Source organism: Eublepharis macularius, chromosome 2 (genome assembly GCF_028583425.1).
Source record: "Eublepharis macularius isolate TG4126 chromosome 2, MPM_Emac_v1.0, whole genome shotgun sequence".
Lineage (NCBI taxonomy): Eukaryota > Metazoa > Chordata > Lepidosauria > Squamata > Eublepharidae > Eublepharis > Eublepharis macularius.
This window is the reverse complement of record NC_072791.1, coordinates 168,809,391-168,833,444: the sequence shown is the minus strand read 5'-3', so window position 1 is coordinate 168,833,444 and position 24,054 is coordinate 168,809,391. Positions and strand designations below refer to the sequence as shown.

General features: G+C 41.8%; 1 protein-coding gene across 4 annotated transcripts in view; it reads left to right on the top strand.

Annotated features, from left to right (window-relative positions):
- Positions 1–24,054, top strand: part of STEAP3 (STEAP3 metalloreductase) — a 45,713-nt gene that overhangs the window by 15,371 nt on the left and 6,288 nt on the right. For 2 of the 4 annotated variants that reach the window (XM_054971832.1, XM_054971833.1), the window contains exons 2-4: positions 11,556–12,050; positions 14,911–15,438; positions 17,841–18,005. In XM_054971832.1, coding sequence (XP_054827807.1) covers positions 11,565–12,050; positions 14,911–15,438; positions 17,841–18,005 — 1,179 coding nt within the window. In that variant the 5' untranslated portion in view covers positions 11,556–11,564. Of the gene's footprint in view, positions 1–4,775; positions 4,846–5,048; positions 5,223–11,555; positions 12,051–14,910; positions 15,439–17,840; positions 18,006–24,054 lie in introns of those variants that run through there. The other 2 variants (XM_054971831.1, XM_054971830.1) reach the window with 2 other exon arrangements.

The following is a 24,054-nucleotide window of genomic DNA, read 5'->3' as shown; positions in this document are numbered from 1 at the left end:
TCCTCTACTTGCTCAGCAGAAGGTAAATACGGACTCCTTGCTGAAGTACAGAGCATAGAAGTTGCCCTGGATTCCCTAGCATCCCATCAGCTAACATGGCCATGCCCCTCTGACATCAGCCCTCACTGGCCTCTGCAGAATGCAAGCGGAAAGAAAGCAGAGAGAACAGAGCATCCTTGCCTTTTATCAGGTGCACCCACAGGGAAGGGACCGTAGCCACTCCACTCATATGCCACTGCAGCTCACTTGACAGAGGCAACAGAGTACCCAAGACCTTCCACCTCACCCATGTAAAGTTCCTGTCTGGTGAGAGTGGCTAAGGAGTACCAGCCTTTTGCCAAGAAAGGGAATGCAGATGGGAAGCCTGAAGAACATCGCTTTATTGCTGTCCACTACGCAATAGGCACAATGTTTGACCAGCAACAGCAATATTTAGAGTGAAGTGGTTGTGAGGCCTATTGGTGTACTTCTTGTATCCCTCACTTGCAGGGTGGGTTATGTTGATGTGGCGCTGCAGTGCCAGCAGGGTGGAGTCCTGCTGACTTATCTGCAAGGGCTCCTGCCGGAGTTGCAGCTAGCAGCTTTTGAGGGAGGCAGGGTTGTAGATGCAGCACACGGGGGGACGTAAGGAGACAGTTGTAACAGTCACAGTGTGGAGCAGGACTTGGTTACCTGTGTGAGGTACATTGTCCTTGCATCCCCAGTTGGAGAAGCGAAAGCTCCCCTTTGGTGTTTGTGTCCTTAGGTGGAGTACCTGTAAGGGGCCTGGGCACAGTAGCGTTAGGCCTGTACAACAAAAAAGTTTGTTCTCTTCTGTGGCTGTTGGTGCACAGTATTCTCTTCTTCTGCAAAGTGCCCTTTTCTACAGTTCCCATCACCGTAGTCTCCCCAACCTGAGGCCAGAAAGATTAGTACCTGGCTGCACGTCCTGTTACTTAAGTTATGAGTGTTCTGACTGGGGTTTATACAGTGCTTAGGAGAACTGGCATCAGGCTTAGTTGCAATGTGGCAGAAATCTGCAGGAAGAACGGGTTTTTTTTTACTTTCCATGTATTGTATGAGAATTTTTAAAGTTATGTCAGGGTCATCAGCAGCATAATGTTATAGGTAGACACAGGAAACTCACAAAGGCACACTTCTCCCCCAACACACCCTGACACCATCCATTTCTAACCAGTATTGAAGCTACACAGGCCTGAAGCTTACTCAGTCCTGGTGTGGCTAGGCATTGGCATATCTTCAGATACCCGGGTTATCTTTGGGATATTACAGGTACACCAGCATTGCATTTAGTTGCTATTCTAAGCTGAAAGACAGGGCTTAGAAAGGGGCTATAAATTACACTGAAATCTCTGCTATTTTTCAGATAAGCTGTATCGCTACAACTATTGCTCATTTATAAAGACCGTTTCAACTATGTCTCCTCTAACATTCTGGCTGTTGGTGTAATTCTTTGTTGTTTGGTGGCTTTACAAGCCCAAGGGGGCCTCAAGAAGCACATTAGGGTTTCTAGAACTTATTTTCCATTGCCAGCTTTGCAAGACAGAATCTCAGTTCTTTTTATTTTCTGCTTTTGTTTCAAATCTTTCTTCCACAACATAGAAGAAATAACAGAACCAGCAATAAGCATTTCAGTATGGCCTTCAGGAGTCAGGATTTCTACCTTAAATCAAATTGAGATATCTCTAAGCAGCCATGGGCAAAGCACTTATCCTTGGAAACATTCCAGTAGGCCACCATTTTGTTTAAATGCTCTTATCAGGTATAGTAGTAGTAATATTTGATTTATATACCGTCCTTAACACCCACTCAGAGAGGTTTACAAAGTATACTATTATTATCCTCACAACAATCACCCTGTAAGGTGGGTGAGGCTGAGAGAGCTCCCAGAAGCTGTGACTGACCCAAGGTCACCCAGCTGGCTTCAAATGGAGGAGTGTGGAATCAAACCTGATTCTCTGGATTAGAGTCCTGCTGCTCTTAACCAAACTGTGCGGTGTTATCATGCAAATGGTGCTTCCGCCAAGGATTGCTGGTGTAATAATGCTGCATATCTGTGAATCCTAATAAGACCACTTAAATAAGATCGTGCCTGCGTGGAACACTTACACAAATTAATGCTTTTGCCCACAACTACTGTAATGTTCAAATTTGACTTAAGTACTCTCCGAGTGGATTCAGCTAATGGGGAGGCGGGGGGTGGGGCTATGCAGTACTTAAAAGCTTACCTCATAACCATTTGGTAAGGCCCAGCATTGTCAAAGTGTACAAGTCATGACCTGCTCAGATGGCTTCAGGTGCTGGTGTTTTATTTATTTAAAACATTTCTATACTGCCTTTTTACCCAGGTAGGTTTACCAAGGTGATAAACATTAAAACATTTCAACATTTGAAGTATATCTAAAATAATTAATTCAATAAAACATATAAACACAAACATACATAACACAACCAGGGAGGAAGACAAATAACAGTTACTGGGGTAACATCAAACAGAATAAAAATGTCTTCACTTGCTGGCAAAAGGCAATAAGAAAGAGACAGATGAATCCTCCTGCAGAGGGAATTCCAGAGTTTTGATGCCATGACCAAGAAAGCCCTTTCTTGGGTTGCCACCCATCTAGCATCAGATGGCAGGGGCACCCAGAGCAGGTTCTCTGAAGAGAGCACGGGTAGGTTCATGCAGGAATGGGTGGTCCTTCAAGTATGCTAATCCCATATAGTTTAAAGTTCAACAATACCAGCATCTTGAGAAGCAAATCAGGAGCCAGTGTAAAGGGAACAAGACTGCATTCCCTACAACTCACTCCAGTCAGTATTCTGTCATAGCATTCTGTACAAACTGTAGCTTCCCAACAGTCTTCAGGGGCAGCCCTATATTCAGCTCATCGCAGAAATTTACATGTTACAGCTCTTTCCTGCCCAGGAAAGGGCACTGCTGGCTCACCATTCAAAGCTGGTGAAAGGTGCCCCTGGTTGCTACTGCCACCTGTTTGTCCAGCTGGAGGCCCGGCACCAGCAGAACCCCCAAGCTAAGAACCTGCTCCTTTAGAGGGAATGGAAATCCAGCCAGAACAGGAGGAGACACTACAATTCCTGCATGAAACCTTCCCCCAACCAGTAGCACTTCTGTTTTTGTTAAGATCAAGTTTCAATTTGTTAGCCTTCATCCATTACCAAAACTGCCTCCAGGCTCCTGTTCATGATTTCCGTAACCTCCCTGGGATCTGCTGAAAGCACGAGATAGAGGTGAGTATTGGTGACAACTCAGACCTGAGACTACCTGTCCCAGCAGCTTTGCATAGATGTTGAAATGCATGGGGACAATGTAGAACTTTGTGGGACCCTGTGGACCAGAGGCCAAGGGGCTAAGCAGCAATTCCTCCATTACCACGTTCTGAATCCTGTCTTCACGGTAGGAATGAACCCACCTCAGAACAGTGCCTACCAGTCCCAGCACCAAAAGGCGGTCCAGAAGGATTCCATGATTGATAGTATCAAAAGCCCGGTCCAGAAGAATTAACAGGGTTGCACTCTGCCTTTCCATCTCCCAGCATAGGTCATCCACCCAGGACTACCAAGGTTGTTTCAGTCCCATAACCAGGCCTGAAACCAGATTCAGTTGGATCCAAACAATCCACTTCATACAGGAATTCCAGAAGTTGCCCAGCCACCACTCATTCAATCACCTTGCTCAAGAGTGGTACATTTGAAACTGGATAGTGATTATTCAATTCTCCTGGATCCAGACTAGGTTTCTTTAGGAGAGAACACAGATCTGCTATTTTAGAGGGTGAGCCCATGATGCCAAATGTCTGGATCGTGAAAGGAAATGTCTTCTGGGCTCAAAGTGAAGCAGGTCTCATGTGTGACCGTGAGACCTGTTCCCAGTATAAAGCAAGTTTCAGCATCACCATAACTAGCTAGTGGTTATGGGATTTGTTTTTCCTATTACCATTTACTCTTGACATGTTAGGGCCTGTTATGATTGAAATTCCTAAAGGAAGACAGCCCTCTTGGTTTCAGTACTGGTGACTCTGATGGTCAGTCTTATTGCATGGGCTGAGCAGCAGCAGCAGCCTGGCTCCTAGATCATCAAACTACAGTAGCTCTGCCTGTATCCTACTTATGTGGCCAAGATGTATAGGTGCAGGCTGGAGTGAAGTGGAATGAGACAAACTGTTCAGTGGATAAGAAAGAATCCCTTTGAGGGGACTTGAACTCTCTCAGCATAATATGGGGACACATAACAAGCCCGATGGGGTACCATTCATTCTAAATTTAGAGAAAACTTAATGTATGCAACAAGGCCCAATTTTCCAGATGCAGTTTGTGTACACTAAAGCAGAAAAGTCTATCACTTTTCACTTACAGAATTGGTACATGGAACATTTAGATCATTTGTAAACAACACCTGACCAACTTTTTTTCTTCATTGATCTAGTCTTGCTCTGCTTCTACGTACGTATTTATTTAGGACTTTATTGTAAATCAAATTAAAAGCTCCACTGGTGAGAATGTGTCTTCTATATTAAACTGGTTCCTTCCTGCTTACTGTTCTAAATTAACAGTGTTAATGCAATTGTCATAACTGGTACATTACATAACATTGCTTTTGAATACTATAACTGCATTTCTCACAGTAAAAATTAGCAGATTCCTGTGCAATAAAAATTTGCTTTGAAAGAACAGGAAAGAATCTTCCAACCGTGGGAGGAATTGCAGAGTCTGTGGGACATATAATCTTGCCAAACAGCTGTCTGAGCCACCAAAGAAAGAGGAGCTCTTCATAATGAAAAAAACCTTTGACTCATTAAATCCACCAGATGTGTTTGAGAATTTCAGGTATTAATATTGTATCTCTCATTCTTTAGTTGTGAAGATTCACTAGCTGAGTTATAACTCATATTACACATCAGCATTAACTTTTAGAAGGAAGAAAAGACCAAAACTGAAATAACAAGTTTGAGTCTATAAGAAAAAATTGCCTTAGGGCTAAATTCTAGGCTGTCAGCTTCTAACTTAATTATTTTTTTATTACAAAATAGATTCACACAGGTTGTTCCGTTCTTGTATTGGAAGAGTAGCTACATTCAGAAAATCCCATGGACTCTGTCTTATTATAGCAAAGCAGGAAACACTGTTGAAACTTCGCGTTGGCTTACATGAAGATCATCTTCCAGTACTCAGACTGAGAGCTTAGAGATATCCAGATGTTTGAGGTACAGCCTCTTCACAATCCTGTATTATTTTTAAATAACTTACTTGTGGGATTGTATGGAATCCCCTACATGAAATGGTATTTGGATTTATTCATGACGTAGCGCTCATTGTAAAAAGTCCCTGTTACCCTAGCAGAAGAGGCTGGAATACACTGTAGCCCACCAAGGCCTGGTCTTCTCATTCAGGAGAACTAGGTGGTAGAATGGGCTGTATTACTTACTGTGCAGGTGGGGAATCCCAGTTTTGAATGGTCCCCATGTAAAAGAGGTGCTGCAAGTTAAAAAAATGGAAAATAGGGAGAAGTGTCCTAGGTGTACTTGCTCCTGGCTGAGCTAGATTACGATCTGCAGTGAGTGTTTCAGTAATGACACATTTAAAAATGCAGTTCTAACATGGTTCAGTCTGCCATGTTAACTTCAAAGTACAGCAGCCTCATTCTCCTATATGTATAGACCAGGCCTCAGTCACATGAGTGCACAGAATAAAAAAAATCTGTTGCTTGGTTCCCTCTGACAAATCAGGAACTGCTTCCAATTTTATGCTACCCATCAATAGGTCTGGTCATTAAGTATGGTTGACTCCAAACTGTAACTTGATTTTTTTTTAAATGTAGCATGACCTTTCTCAGTTTGCCCTGTCAGACCTTGTTTTTCCCCTATGCTTAACACCTTTGTCGCTGTTATTGCAAATGCTTTGCAGATGGGTCAGGTTATTTACCTTTCTGGATGGAAGTGTTCCTGGGAAGACTTGAAAAGCTGGAGGCAGAAAAGTGTCTTTGATTAAAATAGGCCTCTTTCCTACCTAGACCTACTCAGTTCTCAGCAGGAATGTAGCACCTGCTCTGTTCTGTGGAAACTCTTCTCAGATTGGAGCAAGGAATTAAAATGGTTTTCTTCCTCTCATAATGAAGCAGCTGTGGGGGGAAGTTGTTTTAGCCTTCTTTGTATGTGTTTGGAAGGGGGGGTAGCAAAATAGCTCTAGAAATTAATTGTAGTCTTCCTGCTTTTCATATCTTCCTTTGGTGATGACTGATTATACAGTGCCTGGTACAGTTTTAATGCCGGACGTGTTGGGATGAACTCAGTTTGGCTATGTAAGAGCTGATGAATATAAGCAACTGTCTACTTATAAGTATACGTGACAAATGGCTTCCCAAGTGATATATTAGCAGTTGTCTGTGATCAGCATCTAGAACGCACTCAGATTTATTCACGTTAAAGCTGACATTTCTATATTACGAAGACAAAAAAATCTGAATATTGTGTAGAATACTCACATATTTCACTTTGAATAAGTGACAGAGTATGCATATATTTCAGTTTCCCAGAAGAATTATACTTCCTTTTAAAATAATTACATTACATTTTAATAGACAGAAGAATGCTGCCTCTGCCCCAACAGACCTGATGAGAGGACTTTTCCATCATCTTCCACTCGTGCAGAGCCCTGCAAAATACAGGCACTGTACCCCATTGCAGGCAGTGCCGTAAAACTGACATTGCCATGGTATAGTCAATAGCTGTTTTTTTCTGCATACATGCAGAAAAGCCGAAGCTAGCTCCTGGTAGTCCAACCAGCATTTGCTGTGACTTATTTTTATTTTAGTTTTTATTCATATGCCACTTTTCTCCCTGATCAGGGCCCAGAGCAGCTTTTCACATTGTTCTCTCCTTCACTTTATCCTCACAACAGCAACCTAGCGTAAATTAAGATGAGGGGTTGTACAGGCCCCAGAGTCACCTGGCAAACTTTGATGGCAGAGCTAGCATTTGAATCTGGACATCCCAAGTCCTAGTCCAACACTCTATGCCACACTAGGAGACTGCCACAGGCACCAATTGGGTAGTGTCCAAGTTAAGTGATACTGCTCACAAACCCTTTAAAATATCTTTATTTTGCTTATATTTGAAGCTGTTTGTCTGATTTGATATACAATTCACCATCTTATTACTCTGTGAGAATAAAGCAACTAAAGGTGATAGTTCCTTGATTATTTCAGATTTCTCTGTTTTAAGATATTTTAACTTGACTAGTATTTGTGTAATAGCAAGGCTTGTATTTCCTCTTCACTATCCCATTTACATTTGCATGGTTATGTGACTATCATTTTGGATCTAGTATCTTTGCATGGAAACGGAAGTTGCTACTTCAAAAGTTGTTGCTGTGCTGAGAGCAAATGTTAAGGACCAGGACAGAGAGGTGTGTGATCAGTTCTAGAGGAAGCCGCACATGTGAATCAGCAAAGCTGAATGTTCATTTCACCCATGATGCATGACTCGGCTATCAGCAGCCACATGAATTCTTTTATAAGCTGGCTTAATCACCTTGAGCTCATTATAACAGTGATTTAAACAGTGCTGTTAGTTAAATCCACCATTAATTATATAGGCAATGCCTGTGATCCTCTTTTTAAAATATCCTGGATTTGCTTAGATTTTCTAATGGTCAGATTGTCCAATTTTACATACACCACATCTTCTTGCCCTGTGAAAAACAAAGGAGCTGGGGGTGGTACCTATTTATCCCAGGCCTTTTGCAAACGTCGTTCATTCTGAATGATCATTACAGTGCGTAATAGTAGCCCATGCCAGTTGCTTGGGGGAAAACTGGCTGTGCTTTTGAAGTGTTGTTAGCCTGTGGTGAAAGGAATCTCTAGATAAAATATACCTCATATCACAGAGCGTGGCACGGGGACCACCGTTTCCACCCACAGCAGGGCAGGGCGGGGGGGGGGGGACTTGCACAGAGCCCAGCATCCCTGGTACACAGAACTTTACAAAACTGCCAATGAGAGACTGCTCTCACATTAGCCCCACTAGTCCTTTTAGTCTATCCCAAGGCATGGAAGCAAGAGGACAAATCTCCAGCCAGTCAGGGAACTAAACAGAAAGTCTATTTTGCAAGGATGTCTTGCAAGCAGAGTTTTTTTTAACAAAGATTTATCTGGTAGGTGGGTTCAAGGGTCAAGACACCAGTTTAACCTTTGAGGTTTCAGAGTCAAGAACCACACAAGATAGAAATATGATTATTTATTTAAGGTGCAAAGATACTCTAACAAGACAAGACAGACTGTGGGGGTTAACATAACAAGGCCTTAGCATGTAAGCTCTAACTATACATATCACAGTAGATCCAGAACGCAAAACACAAGTCATGCAAGTACAAATAACAGAGTCTCTTGCGTAGAGATAGACAGGATTTCAGTTGTTCAAATCCATTTCAGCAGACAAAAAGATGGTTGCAGAGGAACGTCCATCTTACACACTCAGAGCCAGAGCGGAAGCCGGAGCCAAAGCTGAACCTCAAACTGGAGCTAAAGCCTGAAGCTCTATGTTGCTAACCTATTTTTATGGGTTTGGGGGGCCCAAGTGGCTCAGGCCTGTTAGCCAATAAGGACCCCAAAAGCTGATGTCACCATTGCTATGGTGAGTATGTGAGTGGGCAGAAGTGAGACCAATCTGCAGCTTTGGTCCCAACCCCTTTCCCACAGGTGCGAGATGCGCTGAGTGTTCAAAAATGTTAATTGGCTCAAAGCTGTACCATGGAGGTTCTAACAAGCTATCTTATCTCCAAGGCCACTGTGTACTGAGAACTTTTTGCAAGCTCTATAAATTTTCCCAGGCCACCTTCTTGAACCAAAGTTTTCTATCATGGCTACAGTTTGAATTGGAAAAGCCATTTTCTTTACACCTTAGCAGGCTGAATATTAATACACCTTCATTTAACTTAGAGTTCAAGACATTCCTGTTGATTTACATAACAGCTTTTGCATCCGCTTTCCAGTGGATACCCAACCAACCGTTTCTAGTTTCACTCAAGCATTATCAAGACTGATTCCAGGATGATAACCTCTTTAACTGCTGTAGCACAGTGGTTAAGTGGTACATCTGTGAATCAGCACTCTACTGGTTCAAATCCCACTACTGCCGTGAGCTCAGTAGGTGGCCTTGGGTAAGCCATTCCTCTCAGCCCCAGCTCCCCAGCTGTATTGTAGGGATAATCATAACACTAACTTGTTCACCACTATGGGTGAGACACTAATCTGTCTAGAAGAGTGGTACGTAAGCGCTATTATTATTGTTGTTGCTGCTGTTGTTACTATTAACTTGTATGTTCATTTCTCACCCACTGAAAAGTGAATGTGAGATTGAACACAGTGAGTCTGTTTACTTAGCAGGTGTTACTGTGCAGTGATAGAAAAGTGCTCCTTCTTAACATGCGGAACAGATAAAAAGTGATTGTAATTCATATTTATGGTTATGAGAATCCCCCAGGATTTTTCATCTATATTAAAATGTAAAAATGAAAGGGACTTTATGAAGCCTATTGTGAAGATGCCTTGAAAATGTAGGAGGGGAGGGGAATTCTTTTGAGGTTTTGAGGTCAATCCTAAGCAGATCTAATTGGAAGTAAGTCCCATTTTATTCAGTAGGGCTTATTCTGAGAAAAGTGTTTTTAGGATTACAATCTTAGTTATATTAACTTTATGAGCAAAAACACAATTAAAATGAACCCAGGGTAAATTAATTTACTCGTAGCAACCCTGAGAATGTGTAATGGCTATAGCGATTATAAACCATATACTGATGGCCAAAACAGATGTAACAAATACCGTGGATCTCAGTTCGTCTTTAAAAGACAAATTACAAGCATGTGCCGCCCCAATATTGGGGCTGCACAGGGAGAGTTTCACTAATCAAAAATGTTTTATACTCCCATACTATTAGCACTTTAAAGAAAAAAAGGTTATAAAAAGTCTGACCTTTTTTTCTTTAAAGTACTAACAACAGTATGGTTTTGAACCGTTCCCTCTTCATATAGCCCCTATCCAAATTGGGGCTGCAAACACTTGTAGTTTGTCTTTTATATATAACAATAGTAATATAACATTCAATTTATATACCACCCTTCAGGACAACTTAACACCCACTCAGAGCAGTTTACAAAGTATGCTATTATTATCCCCACAATAATCACCCTATGTGGTAGATAGTGCTGAGAGAGCTCTGGAAGAGCTGTGACTGACCCAAGGTCATCCAGCTGGCTTCAAGTGGAGGAGTGGGGAATCAAACTTGGTTCTCCAAATTAAGAGTCCCACTGCTCTTAACCACTACACCAAACTGGCTGATGAGCCTAAATTCTGTGGTCTTCATTGCATCTGTTGTGGCCTTGAAACATAACTACATATTTCAGATCAGGGAGCATAATTTTATAAATGCTTCACTAAGCAACAGTCTAATGCCTCCCCTTTTTTTGGGAGGGTGGTACCTTTTTTGTTGTTGTTGTTCTTGAAGTCTTTTCCAGCCCTTGCTCAGTACTCTTGTAATAATACTTGGTTGCTCCCGTTCTCTCTGCCTCTCTCTCTCTAAAGATCAAGCTGCATATTATGTTTTCTTTTGCATTCCTTCAAAATACCTTTTTTTTTTTTTTTTTGCAAATGCAGCTGATATGGCTGGAGGAGAACGGTGTGACAGGAGAAAGGGGCTCTTTAACCTTTAATCTTCTGCTGTTTTCCCACTGAAAACTGTTACCTCAGAATTCCTTTTATCTGCACAGGGGAATACTTACAATTACCTATATTTTTTCTACAGCAGGAGTACCAGCAGCCCAGAGGCTGTTTTTTTGAGCAAGAAGTAAGGGTTATAGTGCCCTCTCAGTATTCTTCTCCTCCTTGAAAAAGCACCCTGTGAGACACATTTGCAAAAGAAAAGGTATTTTAAAATGAAGACAAAAGAAAACATGATGTGTCTTTGTCCCTTATGTTCATTACTGTTTTTAGTGATTTTGATTTATGTTTTAATTCCGTCATTTTTGTGTGTGTCTAAAATGGAGCAATTGTTAACTTCTATTATACTTCTCAGTTTCAAAGCAAAACATCCAAAGGGACTTACAACATAGAATCTAAATTCAGCAGGGTAACAATAGCTTAAAAACAGCAGTTAGCAGCAATTAGTTTAAAAAGCAGTAAAATCAGTAAAACCTCATTTTAAAATAAAAGTAAAATTAAGACCAAACATAAAATTGAAGCTCTTAAATCCCGGCTGGTTCATATAGTGAAGGTTTTCCATGAGCTACTTTGTTTATCCATGCACCAAGGAATATTGGTCCCAAAGGCCCATTTAGGATCCTTTTTGTCAACAATATGAACAGCTTATATTCCAGCTCTGTGGTGCATGCATAAGATCCATCAGCTATCTCAGGCTGATTACACGAGTTTGTTCAGGAATCTGAAAAGGAAATTGTACTCTTATTCCAGGATAGTGGGATGCCATTTTCAGTCTGGTATTTGATACAAACTTGTCTTTATTTTTTTATTATTTGTGTTATTTTAGCTTAACGGGATGCCAGGAGGTGACATGGCAAAACCACTCCTAAGTCATCACAATGTGGAGAATGAACCAAACTTTACACCCACTGCTGGCAGCAAAACCATTGGAATTCTGGGAAGTGGTGACTTTGCACGCTCCCTGTCTGTGCGGCTGGTATGCTCAGGTTTTAAGGTGGTGATTGGAAGCCGGAACCCAAAGCGCAACATTAGCCTCTTCCCTTCAGCAGCCGAAGTGACTTCCCAGGCAGATGCTATAAAGAAGACAGATATTATCTTTGTGGCAATTTTCAGAGAACACTACACCACGCTCTGTGACCTTAGCGATGAGCTGTCCGGCAAAATATTGGTGGATGTTAGCAATAATGCTGAAATAAACCACCACAAGGAATCAAATGCTGAGTACTTGGCATCACTATTTCCAGCATGCACTGTTGTCAAAGGATTTAATGTCATATCAGCATGGACACTGCAGTCAGGTCCCAGGGATGGGAATAAACAGGTAATGTTCTGTTGTTGTTATCAGTTGTCTGTATATCATCATGTCTGTTAATGCCTGCAAGAAATGAAATGGGACAACATGGCTTTAATACAATTACAGTAATTTTTCTTCGGCCTGTGATTAGAGCGCTTTGAAATTTTCCCACCTACCACATAAACAACACAATCTATCACAATCTATTACATAACCACAGTTTTATCATGCCCTTCCTACAAGCAATTCAAGATGGTTTATATGGTTCTCCCCTCCTCCATTTTGTTCTCACAACAATCTTGTGAAGTTGCTAAAGTTGAGACTTGCTCAAGGTCACTTAGGATTCAGACAGGCATGATGCTGGGAGTTGCCTTATCAGAGCAACTAATGTTTACTTTTCTCTAAAAATCAGGCACACGGGCCCAGTTAAGATGGGGACTGAAAGGGAAGTGGGTTTTTTTTAATTACCACACACCACCACAGTCTCACAAGAGTCACTAAAGTTTTTCCCAGTAGGGAAAATAGTAGCTCCCTGGAGCCCTGCCAATCAGGGAGACAGTGAACAGGAAAACCTAAAACTTCCCTGTTGTTTGCATCACAGTCTCATCCAAATTGAGACCCTGTAACTTGGTTTTTAGAGAACACCTGGGCTTCCATTCAGAGAATCACCAGCCATATTGTGTTTAAACCCTGACTGGTGATTTGAATGCTTGTCTTCTCAAACCGAGCCCGAAACTCCTAACCACTGCACCACCCTGGCCCTCCTTTTTTACTATTTAATAATAATGTGTGTCAAGGTGGTGACTGGAAGGGTTCACCCTTCCTGAGTCTTCCATCATTTGGAGTTTTTTAAATAAATCTGGGCCTCAGAGTTTTGAGAACAATGGTTTATGTGCTGCCTGGGGTGAGGGGGGGTTAGTGCCTGTGACAAGATGCAAGCGCATCCCATTTTCTTGTGCAAGTTTACACAGGATTGTGGAAGCCCATTTTCAGTTCACACATAGAGCTCCCATGAGCAGCCCCAGCCCCCGAGCTGTGTTGTGGGGATAATAACAACCTTGACCTTGTTCACCACTCTAAGTGGAACACTAATCTGTCTAGAAGAGAAGCATATAAGCACAGTTGTTCTCATTATTATTATCTATCCCCACACTAGGAAGCATGCCAGGATTTGAGTACTGTTTCCAGGAGAAATGTCTCCTTAGGCAGCTTCCTAACAGGCCTGTTCAAGGAACCTGGCCCAGTATGAGTGGAGCTTATAGAATCATAGAGTTGGAAGGGGCCATACAGACCATCTAGTCCAACCCCCTGGACAACCCTTCCATGTAAATGACTCCCAATATTGAGATCTGTGGGTGAAGCCAAACTCCATACACTCTCTGTGTAGTTTCTGTGGGGAGATCACTGGCATCCTGAAGCAGGGTGTCCTTGGTTGGTGACCTTCCAGCTTAGGAGTGCTGCATCCAAGGAGGCCTCATGCTGCTTACTTCCTGTTGATGTTAATTGCATGATTTTTTGTATTAAATTAAATTTATTAAATTGTTTGTGGATAAGATTGATTATGAGAGATTCTCATTTTATATGTTGACCTTTTATTGGTCAAATGCCACTTTGAGGTTAGGAGAAACTGGATGAATATGAATTTTGTAAAGAAATAACAGGTTTTAGCCCTAATACTCCAAAGTGGAAATTTCATTCTTACCATGAACAGATCCCCTTATCTGATTCAAACAGATCTGCTTAAATCAGATCAGTATGAAAGATATCCACTAGGTATTCCTAAATACACCTTGGTTAAAACTTGCCCTGTTCTGATTCAGCCCCTTTTTCTTCTTGATGATGTCATTGGGAATGGGCCTAGGTTGCAAGCCATGCGACAAGCTTCTGAAAGTCCTCCCCACCAGCTGCTTCTGTTCAACAAACCAACAGTGCAGTTGTAAGCAGGGTAACACCCTTCTGAGTCCATTGAAGTCAGTGGCTTAGGATGGAACTGTGGTTCAGATGCCAATACAAGGGCAGCTAGTAGGGAGGGCTCCAAGAATGGATGCTAGCAGAAGGAGCCTCAGAGTATAGGCTTAGGTGCAGTCTGAGCAACTGCATTGGAAGAAGTGGGTTCCGGTCCATGAAAGCTTATGTTGGAGTAAAATTTTGTTAGTTTCAAGGTTCTGCGAGACTCCTTGTTTATTTTTGCTGCAACAAACTAACACAGTTACCGTTCAGGAATTATCATCATGGAAAAGGAGGTTTCTGCAATTCCTGTCATCTTTGGATTTTGCTGTGCACAGTTTTTCCCACGCTCCTACCTATAAACCCTGGCTGAGGCTGTGAGAATCTCCTATTATCATCTTCAGTCTCTCTTTGATAACTTGGGCTCAGATTGAAGAGACCTTGATTGAAATCCTCTATCAGTCTTGAAGCTCACTGAACAACTTTTGGTCAGTCACTGTCTGTTGATCTAACCTAATTCACAACAATGTTGTAAGGCTAAAGTGGGATAACCTCCTATATGCCACTCTGAAATCCTTGGAGGAAGGATAAAATATGTTTACAAACTGAGAATGGCATAGTGCGGGAAACAACTTTTCTTGTAAAATTTCTTGTGTTCTGATGAAGGTTTTTTGGATCATGGCCCAAAAACCAGCACCAGCATTCAAAAAAACAAGGCAGCTCTTATGGGAAGAGGGAGCATATGGTAGGAAGCACTTGAGAGGACACAGAAATTTCACCAAAGCAAACTCTGAGCATTTGAGGAGCCTGTGCTGTAAAATGCTCAAATGTGACTTTATTCTTGTGGCAGTCCTCCTGCATCTGGTTCCTTCGCCTGTACCATCTTCCTATGCTTTTGATCTTAGTTGCCAGTGGCTCACGTCTCTTCTGCTTCCTGTAGGTTTTGATTTGCTGTGACAACCAGGAAGCCAAACGTGTGGTTGCTGAAATTTCTCACATGCTGGGGTTCACCCCTGTGGACATGGGCTCCTTGACCTCAGCTCGTGAAATTGAGAATATTCCTCTGCGCCTCCTCCCTGCCTGGAAGATTCCTGTGTTCTTGGCCCTGGGTCTGTTTCTCTGCTTCTATACCTACAACTTCATCCGACAAGTTTTGCACCCTTACATTCGGGACCATAAGAGCAAATTCTACAAGATCCCCGTGGAAGTTGTCAACACCACACTGCCTTGTGTTGCCTACGTCATGCTGTCCCTTGTGTACCTGCCTGGAGTGCTTGCTGCCATCTTTCAGCTGTACTACTGCACAAAATACAGGCGCTTCCCAGACTGGCTTGACCAGTGGCTGCAACATAGAAAACAGATTGGCCTGCTAAGTTTCTTCTGTGCAGCCTTGCATGCAGTGTACAGCTTTTGCCTACCCATGCGACGATCTCATCGTTACTTATTACTCAACGAAGCTGTCAAGCAGGTACAGTACTCTCCATTCTTTAGCTTACTGACATACAATTTTTTTATTCTGTTGCCTGAATCCTTTTAACCCAAAACTCCTAGTTACCCAGTTTCCCTGGCCTTTTGCATCTCTGTAAAGATGATTTGACACATTGTTGCCTTAATCAGTATGACTGATGCAAAGTCATTGCATGTTTGTGCACAAACACATTTTTGAAAGGTCACCAAATTAAGACAATTTCTGGCAAATAAATGCCAGAAGATTGCCTTTATCTTGGTTAGACACACTGCACATATTAAAAACATAAACATAAAAACCGAAATATTTTAGAAGCCTTGATTAATCCTTGACTTTCGGAATCTAACCTGTTGGAAAGAGAAGCTGAATTCAGATGTATGATCCGCTATGGGATTTTTTACATTCTTAATGGCCCTATGTTGGTTCTGAGCTTTTAGTAAATATTGCCTGTACCTTTTTAATACTTTTCTCTGCTCTCACAAGACGTAGTACTTCTTTATGTATGAAAATGAGATTTGTCAGGAAAATGGCCCTACATCAACTTACAGTATTTTATCTTTGGTATACTAATTCCACAGATCCAGACTCTTAAACATTTGAAAAACATGCAAGCTAGTTATATTTCACTGAGAAAACCTCTTTGTGGAAAGGCTTTTGTCAGATATTAGCCTATATAGTTTTCCCAGGGCCCCTTCTTAGATTCCCAGGGTAATGCCGATCACCACCCTGGAGTCAAGTAGCACTTTTCCCCGTGCCAGTTTGGCTAGGGATCCTGACTGTGTTTTGCCATCTTCTGGGCATGGAGCAGGGGTCACTGGGTGACGAGGGAGAGGTAGTTGTGAATTTCCTGTGTTGTGCAGGGGGTTGGACTAGATGACCCTGGAGGTCCCTTCCAGTCCTATGATTCTGTGATTTCATAGATCTGCACTCTTAATTCTAAAATCATTTTGTGTGGGTCAGTTTTTATTGAAGCCAGTGGGACTTAATTCCACCATTTTGGGATCACTGCCTAAAGTTCATTTAAAAATATGAAGAAAAAGTGATAAGTTAGAAAATAGCACTTTTGGTTTTCAGCACAGAGGATACAATCCCATAGCTTTCTCTTCATTCCAGCTGTGTATCTCTTCTGTGATGCTTGCAAATAATCCTAAACAAGCCTTCGCAGCCCATTTCTCTCTTTTCTTACATTTTGCTAGTAACATCCTTGCTTTGTGAATCACATCGATTTAATGGAACAAATGGATGGGTTGGAGTGTCTGTCTCTGTAATATAGTACAAATCCCATTTATTTTTTTTCCATTAGCTTGAACACTTCTCCCCTAAATGCACTTAAACCAAATCCTATTAAGCCCCTGAGCAGTCAAGTACTCCAAGAGCTATCCTTGTGGTCTTAGCTTGAAACCGGAGCCCACTCTCCATGTTAATTGCAGTCTTAAATGGCAAAAGCGTGGCCTGATCCTGCAGGCGCCAAGTTATTGGCAAGTCCCCTAAAGGTCACTGGGAACTGTGAGTGTTCTGTACCTCTCATGGTTGTGCTTTAAAGCCACATTTAGAAATCATATTGCAGTCGCTTCTTACTATGGGGATGTGCTGGTGGGATATTGTCTTTGTTCCAAATCCAGCTGTCACATCCTTTGATGTGGCCGTACACTCACACGCCAGCTATGGAAGTCAATCATCTTGTATTGTGCCTAACCATAGTCAGCACCAGACACAGCTCAGAATGTGCAAGGCCTTGGTTCACACTGTTCTGTGACAGATGAATTCATGAACGGTGTTTGCACATGAATTACATGTGCCCAACAGGGAGTCAAAAGTTTCCTGGTAGAAACAGAGAACAGTTAGCACAACTATTGTATTTTATACAAACTTAAGAGGTTGAACGGCACAGTTGAGCTCCTGGAATGGCTCCCCTGGGGCAATGGCTGATGCACAAACATTTATCATTTCAGGGCATACAAATACAGAGTTGGACTGAACCTAAAATATATAAGCTTTTCTGGGAAGATCATTTCTAAATATAGTGTAAACCAACAAGAATGTTCAGTGAAAGTGAAACGAAAAGCCCGAAGTTCACAGTGGACTGCACAGGCAGATTTATTGTGAAATACAATGCTAAGAAATTGACTCTGAAAACCCAAATACAGAGTGTACGACTGAAAACACTAGGGAAAACTCATTATGTTCTTTGTATATGGCATTTGCAGTAGCCAGTAGCCAATGGCACAAGCACATAGGGGGGTTTTTTGCAAATGCGAAACCATGGTCATTTGCTACGCGGCTTGTTTTTCAGGATAAATAACTTCCCATAATAAACCAATACAAAACAAGCAGAGTGCATTGAATGGATCTTAAGTATGCCTCTTGGTCTATCCTACATGCTTTTATTCTTGTTTCTATAGACATTGGAGAAGAAAGAAAATGTCTGGATAGAAGAGGAAGTCTGGAGGATGGAGATTTACATCTCTTTCGGCATCATGGCCCTGGGCTTACTCTCTTTACTTGCCATAACTTCACTACCTTCGATCTCCAATGCTCTCAACTGGAGAGAATTCAGTTTTATTCAGGTAAAGATTGTTTTGTCCTTGTAAAAAAGTAGGAGCAATCCTTAGGCTGTTTTCTGTTTCTTGAGGGGGAGGCATAACCCATTTCTAGACTCTTTACTCTCTTGTAGTAAGAGCTACAAAGAACCCACTTTAAGGACTAAAAGTGTAATATGTGTTAAAAAGGATTTTTAAACGTCACTGCAACTGCAGTTTTTCCCCTCTGTGTAGCACTAGGGAACATTTGCATTTTTTACACTTTTTCATATTATAGATTTGCCAAAAAAAGAGAATATGCTTGTATTTTTGTGAGATTTGTGAAGCAAAACTGGGGGTGACCCATTGTTTGCACAGATGAAGAATATAAAGAAATAAGAAATGACAAGTGGGGAGGGAGTTCATGGGGGAGGGAAATCCTATCCGTGCTGCCCTGCAATTTATTTACCCTCTGCCACTTTCCCTCCCTTTTCTACCACCCATCAGCCTGTTCTCTCCCTTTTCCTGGCCCTACTACTTTCTCTTCCTTTTCTAACCCCCATTGTCCCTTTCTCTCTTTCCTGCCCCCCCCCCTTTGTCTTTCCCTTTCCCTGAGAGCCAGTTTGGTATAGTGGTTAAGAGTGGCAGGGCTCTGATCTGGAGAACCGGGTTTGATTCCCCACTCCTCCGCTTGAAGCCAGCTGGGTGACCTTGGGTCAGCCCCACCTACCTCACAGGGTGATTGTTGTGAGAATAATAACAACACACTTTGTAAACTGCTCTGAGTGTGGCATTAAGTTGTCCTGAAGGGCAGTATATAAATCATGTTACTATTATGTTATTATTGTTAACACCTGTTATCTTCTTTCTCTGGGGCCCCTCCTTTGGCACTTTCCTTTCTTTTCCATGCCAGAATTGTGCAACCCAGAACACTATCCATGGACTCAGTGGACATTTTGCATTTCACGGGCATTTTAACTTTTAACTTCTTAGGGTTTTCTGCAAATCTGGGGTCATCCCAGGTTTGTAATGTACATTTGTTGACAAGAATTGCACTGACTGTGAGGGGGAAAGACTTGGAGACTAAGCTCATATTTTAAATAAATACATTTCCTGCCCAGAAACAGTTTTTAATTGTAACCAGGGACAGCATCTATCCCCATGTAAGTGCAGCTGTGCTTGCAAGAGGAACATGGCCTTGGGCTTACCAGAGACTTCCATTCTCCTCCCTGTCAATACACATCACAGCTGCAAGGTACTGCACAAGTGGCTCCTACACAGGGAATAAACACTGCCCAAAATGTATTGCTTGAAATTACACGGGAGGCAAAAGGACATCCTACTTCTCTTGTCTATAACTTTCTCAAATTCCACTTTCCCATTGTTGCTCTACTCATAAAATGCATTATTTGCAAGTGAAATATAAAAAAAAGTATGGGGAACGGCAACTTACTACTGCAGCTGACTAGCTCAGAATTTCAGTTTCTTTAAAGATAACTTTAAAGGCCTTCTTTGTTTTCTTTTGTGTTTCTTCGGGTTTTTTAAGAAAAACACTGACGTCACCTTAGAGAGAAAGTATTACTTTTCTAGATATTCCTCAAGGGGTTTGATGTGGGGGTGGGGGCAGACTGTGTTCTCTGACATCCATTCCCAGATCCCTCCAGTCAGGTATCATTATGAACAGGTGGCCTGACCCTGTGCTTTAGTTCATGAGCATTTCTGCTCCTTTCACCAGAACTATGTTCAAGAGAACAATTTTTCTGCTTTTCAGTGGCCATGGGTGCTTTGGGAGTTGCCTTGTTAGCAGAACAAGCACTTTTCAATTTATAAATGTTAATGTTTGTATTTTTTTTTAACTTTTTAATTCTTTTAACTCTAGCAGGATAACATGCCAGTAGTGTTCTTAAACAGAGTTAAACATCCCCCTGCCAGTTGATTGGATGACCTTAACTATGCTTAGCATTGTACTGTAGCCAGTGTATTCCTCTTCTGTACTTAAGACCAAGTCCTAAATGTGGCTAGTGGTTGGTCAGCTTTGCCTTTTAATTGTGCTAGCGAAGAACAATTGTCTGAATTGGTTGCCACAAAAATAACCTGCATTCCTGTATGTTGCAAAAAATGTAAAGATGCTGGGGAAAGTGAGTCAAAGCAGAGTATCCAGGCGTGAGCAGAGCAGCTGTATGAATCAGCCCTCAGACCCTGAGAGTTTGTCTTGTATCCTACCATGGTACTCTAAAGGACAAGGGCGCCTAATTTGTCAGAGGAAGGGGGGGTGGGTTCTAATGATACTACAGAGCCCCACTTCACCCCCAGTGCTATTCCGGAAGCTCTGATGACTCTGAGGAACAAACTTCTAGGAAGTTCAGCAGAAGGGAGGAATTGGCAGAACTCACTACCCCCTTTTAAGTGCTGTGAAGTATTTGGATCTGCATGGCAGGGTACATGCTGCCAGCCTCCTCATCCCAATAATTACTAACATCACACCTCTTTCTTCTAAATATTTGCATTTTCCACTGCTGAATAAACTTTAAAAATGAAGATTAATTCAAGTTCAAACTATTTTGCAAATAGTTTCCTCATGAATGGGAGGAACATTTAAAAGACAGGGGAAATGTCTTAAGTATATTTATTCCTATTCCAGTCTCTGTTTGGGGCAGGGGAGCTTCCTTACTCTTTTGTGTCTTAAAATTGTGGTTGTTCTGGGGAACTTCATCTAAAAATGACACAGTCCAGCCAAATCTTGATTTCCCGACCCATAACATTCAGTGACCATCTGCAAAAGCTGAATTTACATAAACTCCTGCTGTATGTTTCCAATTTGCAGCAGCAGAACATGTTGTTTATATCCACTCTTATTTTACATGCTGGCAAGGTGAAAAGGGTTTTATTGACTTACGAAGACTTTCTTAGAATCCTTTCTTTAGAGTACTAAATACCATCATGTTGAGTACTAAATACCATCATACTAGAGTACTAAATACCATCATGTTGAGACATAGGTTTGTGCTGACACACACTTCTAGCATTTTGATTCTTTATCCAGAAGAGGGCAGCGTTTTATCAATGTGAGTATCATCCTGAGAATCGGAGTGTGTTGTTGTCATCAAAATGCAGATGACCACCAGATCAGCTTCTTCAAAGCTGAACCAGATGAGGTGGTCTAAATGCTTGACTAAGATCTTTGAGATGTCTCCTCTTGATAAGGTTACACTTTCTCCAGAAGATCACGTTTGGAAATGCTTTTGGACCTACAGTTCTTATTAAGCCAAGCAGAGCAGCAAAGAACAGCATATTTTGTCTGCTTCAGTCATTTCCCAGCTATGCCCCTTCCTAGGAGCATATCCTGGTGCATACCCTGGTAACTTCCCATTTGGTCAACTGCTGCCTGCTTTAGGTGGGGCAGCCCCAGGAGGCAGTTTGGCAGATACAGTTGGTTCACAATGCAGCAGGCAGGTTGAACACATGAAGCTGCCTTTTACTGAGTCAGATGATTAAGGCTGTCAAGACCACTATTGCCTACTCTGCCTGGCACTGGCTGTCCAACGTCTCAGGTGGAAGTCTTTGACATGGCCTGCTTCCTGATCCATTTACGGAGAGATGCCAGGGACTTAACTGTGCACCTTCTGCATGCAGAACAGAGGCTCTGCCACTGAGCCACAGCCTGGCTTCAGACACAAGGAACATACTAAGTTCTCTGTAAGTTGTCAGTTTGCTTTCTAGATAAATGAATTACATTTGTTCCCTTTATGAGATTGGCCCAAGATTACTGAGGGAACTTCTTACTCAGTACGTGTTCTCCTGCTCACACTTTAAGCAAACGAAACATATTGTGAAATAATATGTGGTTACTGTTGTGCTTGGGTTGTGTCCGAGGTTGGAAGTCTCTCTGACTCCAGCCTTACCTTACCCTCCAAGGGCAGCTCCAAGGGCAAGAGGAGCAACCTCCACTAGGAACCAAGGGCCTTCCCCAGTTGCAGGACAGGCGTTAGCAGCATTGGGAGAAGAAACAGCCAGTGGCAAGAGCGGGCAGCTGAGCGGGCAGCCCCACTCTTCCTCATTTCTGAGGCTACTGGGGAGATTATGCGGGGAAGGAGGAACTCTGTAGGTCGAGCTCACCCTCTGCCGATTCCCCTGTGGTGCCACCTGATAGGCTGCCCAGTGCTCAGACTGAGATATTTGCATGTTCCTTTAAGGGCTCGTGGACAGCAATAGAGCCTGCAGCAGTTGTACCTCCCATCTCTATGGTCCCAATAATTCTTTCTATACCAATTCTGCGTACTTTCTGCCTCTAGATTCTCAGGTAGTGACTCTGGGGCCAGAAGCAAAAGTGACTCCTTGGACTGATTTGTGATCATTGAAGTTTGTGTCCCTCAATAGATTCAGAGCAGCCACATTACTAAATAGAGATTAACTGTATCCTCGCCCCTGTAATTATCTGTGTTTGCCATGAGAATTTTGGTTACACTTCAGGAATTTCTCCTACTATCCAGAATTGGGGCTTACTGAGGGCCAAAACAGATACGATGCTGGAAGTTCTGTGAATGAGCTGGTTTAAAAAAAAAAAAAAAGAGTGCCACGTTTTTTTTGGATTGGGACCAAAAAAGCAGCAGGTGAAGGGAGTTAAGCATATTCTTCCCCAGTGCCAGTTTTCTGACCTGAAGCGTCCTTGTAGAGCTGCTGTTTGCCATACAGATCCTTATGCTGATCTTTCTAATCCAGGGATCCTCCTGCAGACACCTTTGGAATTCCAGCACAGGATGGTGGACACAAACATCATAATGGCTGCCACGGAAGGCAGTCCCAGCCACAAAATATCAGGGAATGAAGTTATGCATAACTCTGATAGCAGATCTTCAACGTATCAGGCAGAAGCTCTGTTTAATGGGATGCCTTTTAAAATTAATATTTTGTTCAAAAACGTTTTCTTGCATACAAACAAAATAAGTATATATATTGAGCTAGCATCATCTGGCAGTATCTGTCTTAATTTTGCAGACATGTAATGCACTTACGCAAATACCTTAAGAGGAACTCCTCTCTCAAAAGCCCAGTCATTTTAAACCCGCACTATTACTTGTAACAATGACGGTGCCGAAGAGGTGTGAGAGCACTCTGTATATGCATACACTAAGAGAGACATCCTGGCCAGATTTCGATAGGAACATAAAGGATTTTTGAAAAGTGAACAAAATTTGATGTCTTGATGTTATTATCAGTTTACACCTGAATTGTAAAAATACATGAAAACTGGGAAAATCTGATAACTTGAATAGAATTTTCAGTTAGGTGCACTAAGAATTTTAGTCATGTAGAGCAATCATGTTTAATCAGAATCAAGTCCCACTGTGTTCTTATAATATTACTCTGCTGTTTCTACAAAGTACTTTACATAAAGGCATTGTCTGAATTATACAAAAAAACTCAAAAAAGCCCCACGTGATCCTACTCACTTTCTAAAAACACTTGGCAGGTGCCAGGAGCAGGCTTCATGATACCACAAGAGTGTGCCATCTTGGAGATCTAAAAACAAATTAGAGAGAGTAACAGCGTCAAACTGCAAAACAACCAAAAGCCGTCACTTACTAACTAATATAGCACTGAAGAATACTCGACACGTCTATATGCAAAATTACAAAATTTACTCATACATCAAATGAATTTTAAATGCTCAGTGAAACAAATTCTGTTTGGACAAACATGTTGGAACATATATCACCCCTCACCTCAATTGGAAACAGGGGGGGGGGGACATACAAGTCAATCCTCTAGTGTTTGCAGAAACAAAAATACTTCTAATAGGGCTATAAAAGCCTCCACACAGTTTCATACAAATATCAATATACACAATGCACAAATATGTTGCTCAAGTTAACAGTCAACAGAAAAATCAACTGCTAAATTCGAATCGATATTTTCAAATTGTAACTGAACAGGTCAGCTAGCAAGAGGTCCCGTTTCCGGTTTCCCCTTCTTCAGAGCAGTTACAACTGTAAGGAATGTACAATAAATACAAATTAATATAAATTAATTAAACGTCCAATAAGCTTTCATACAATATTATTCTGCAAACGCATACTTACATCCAGCAATTCAAATA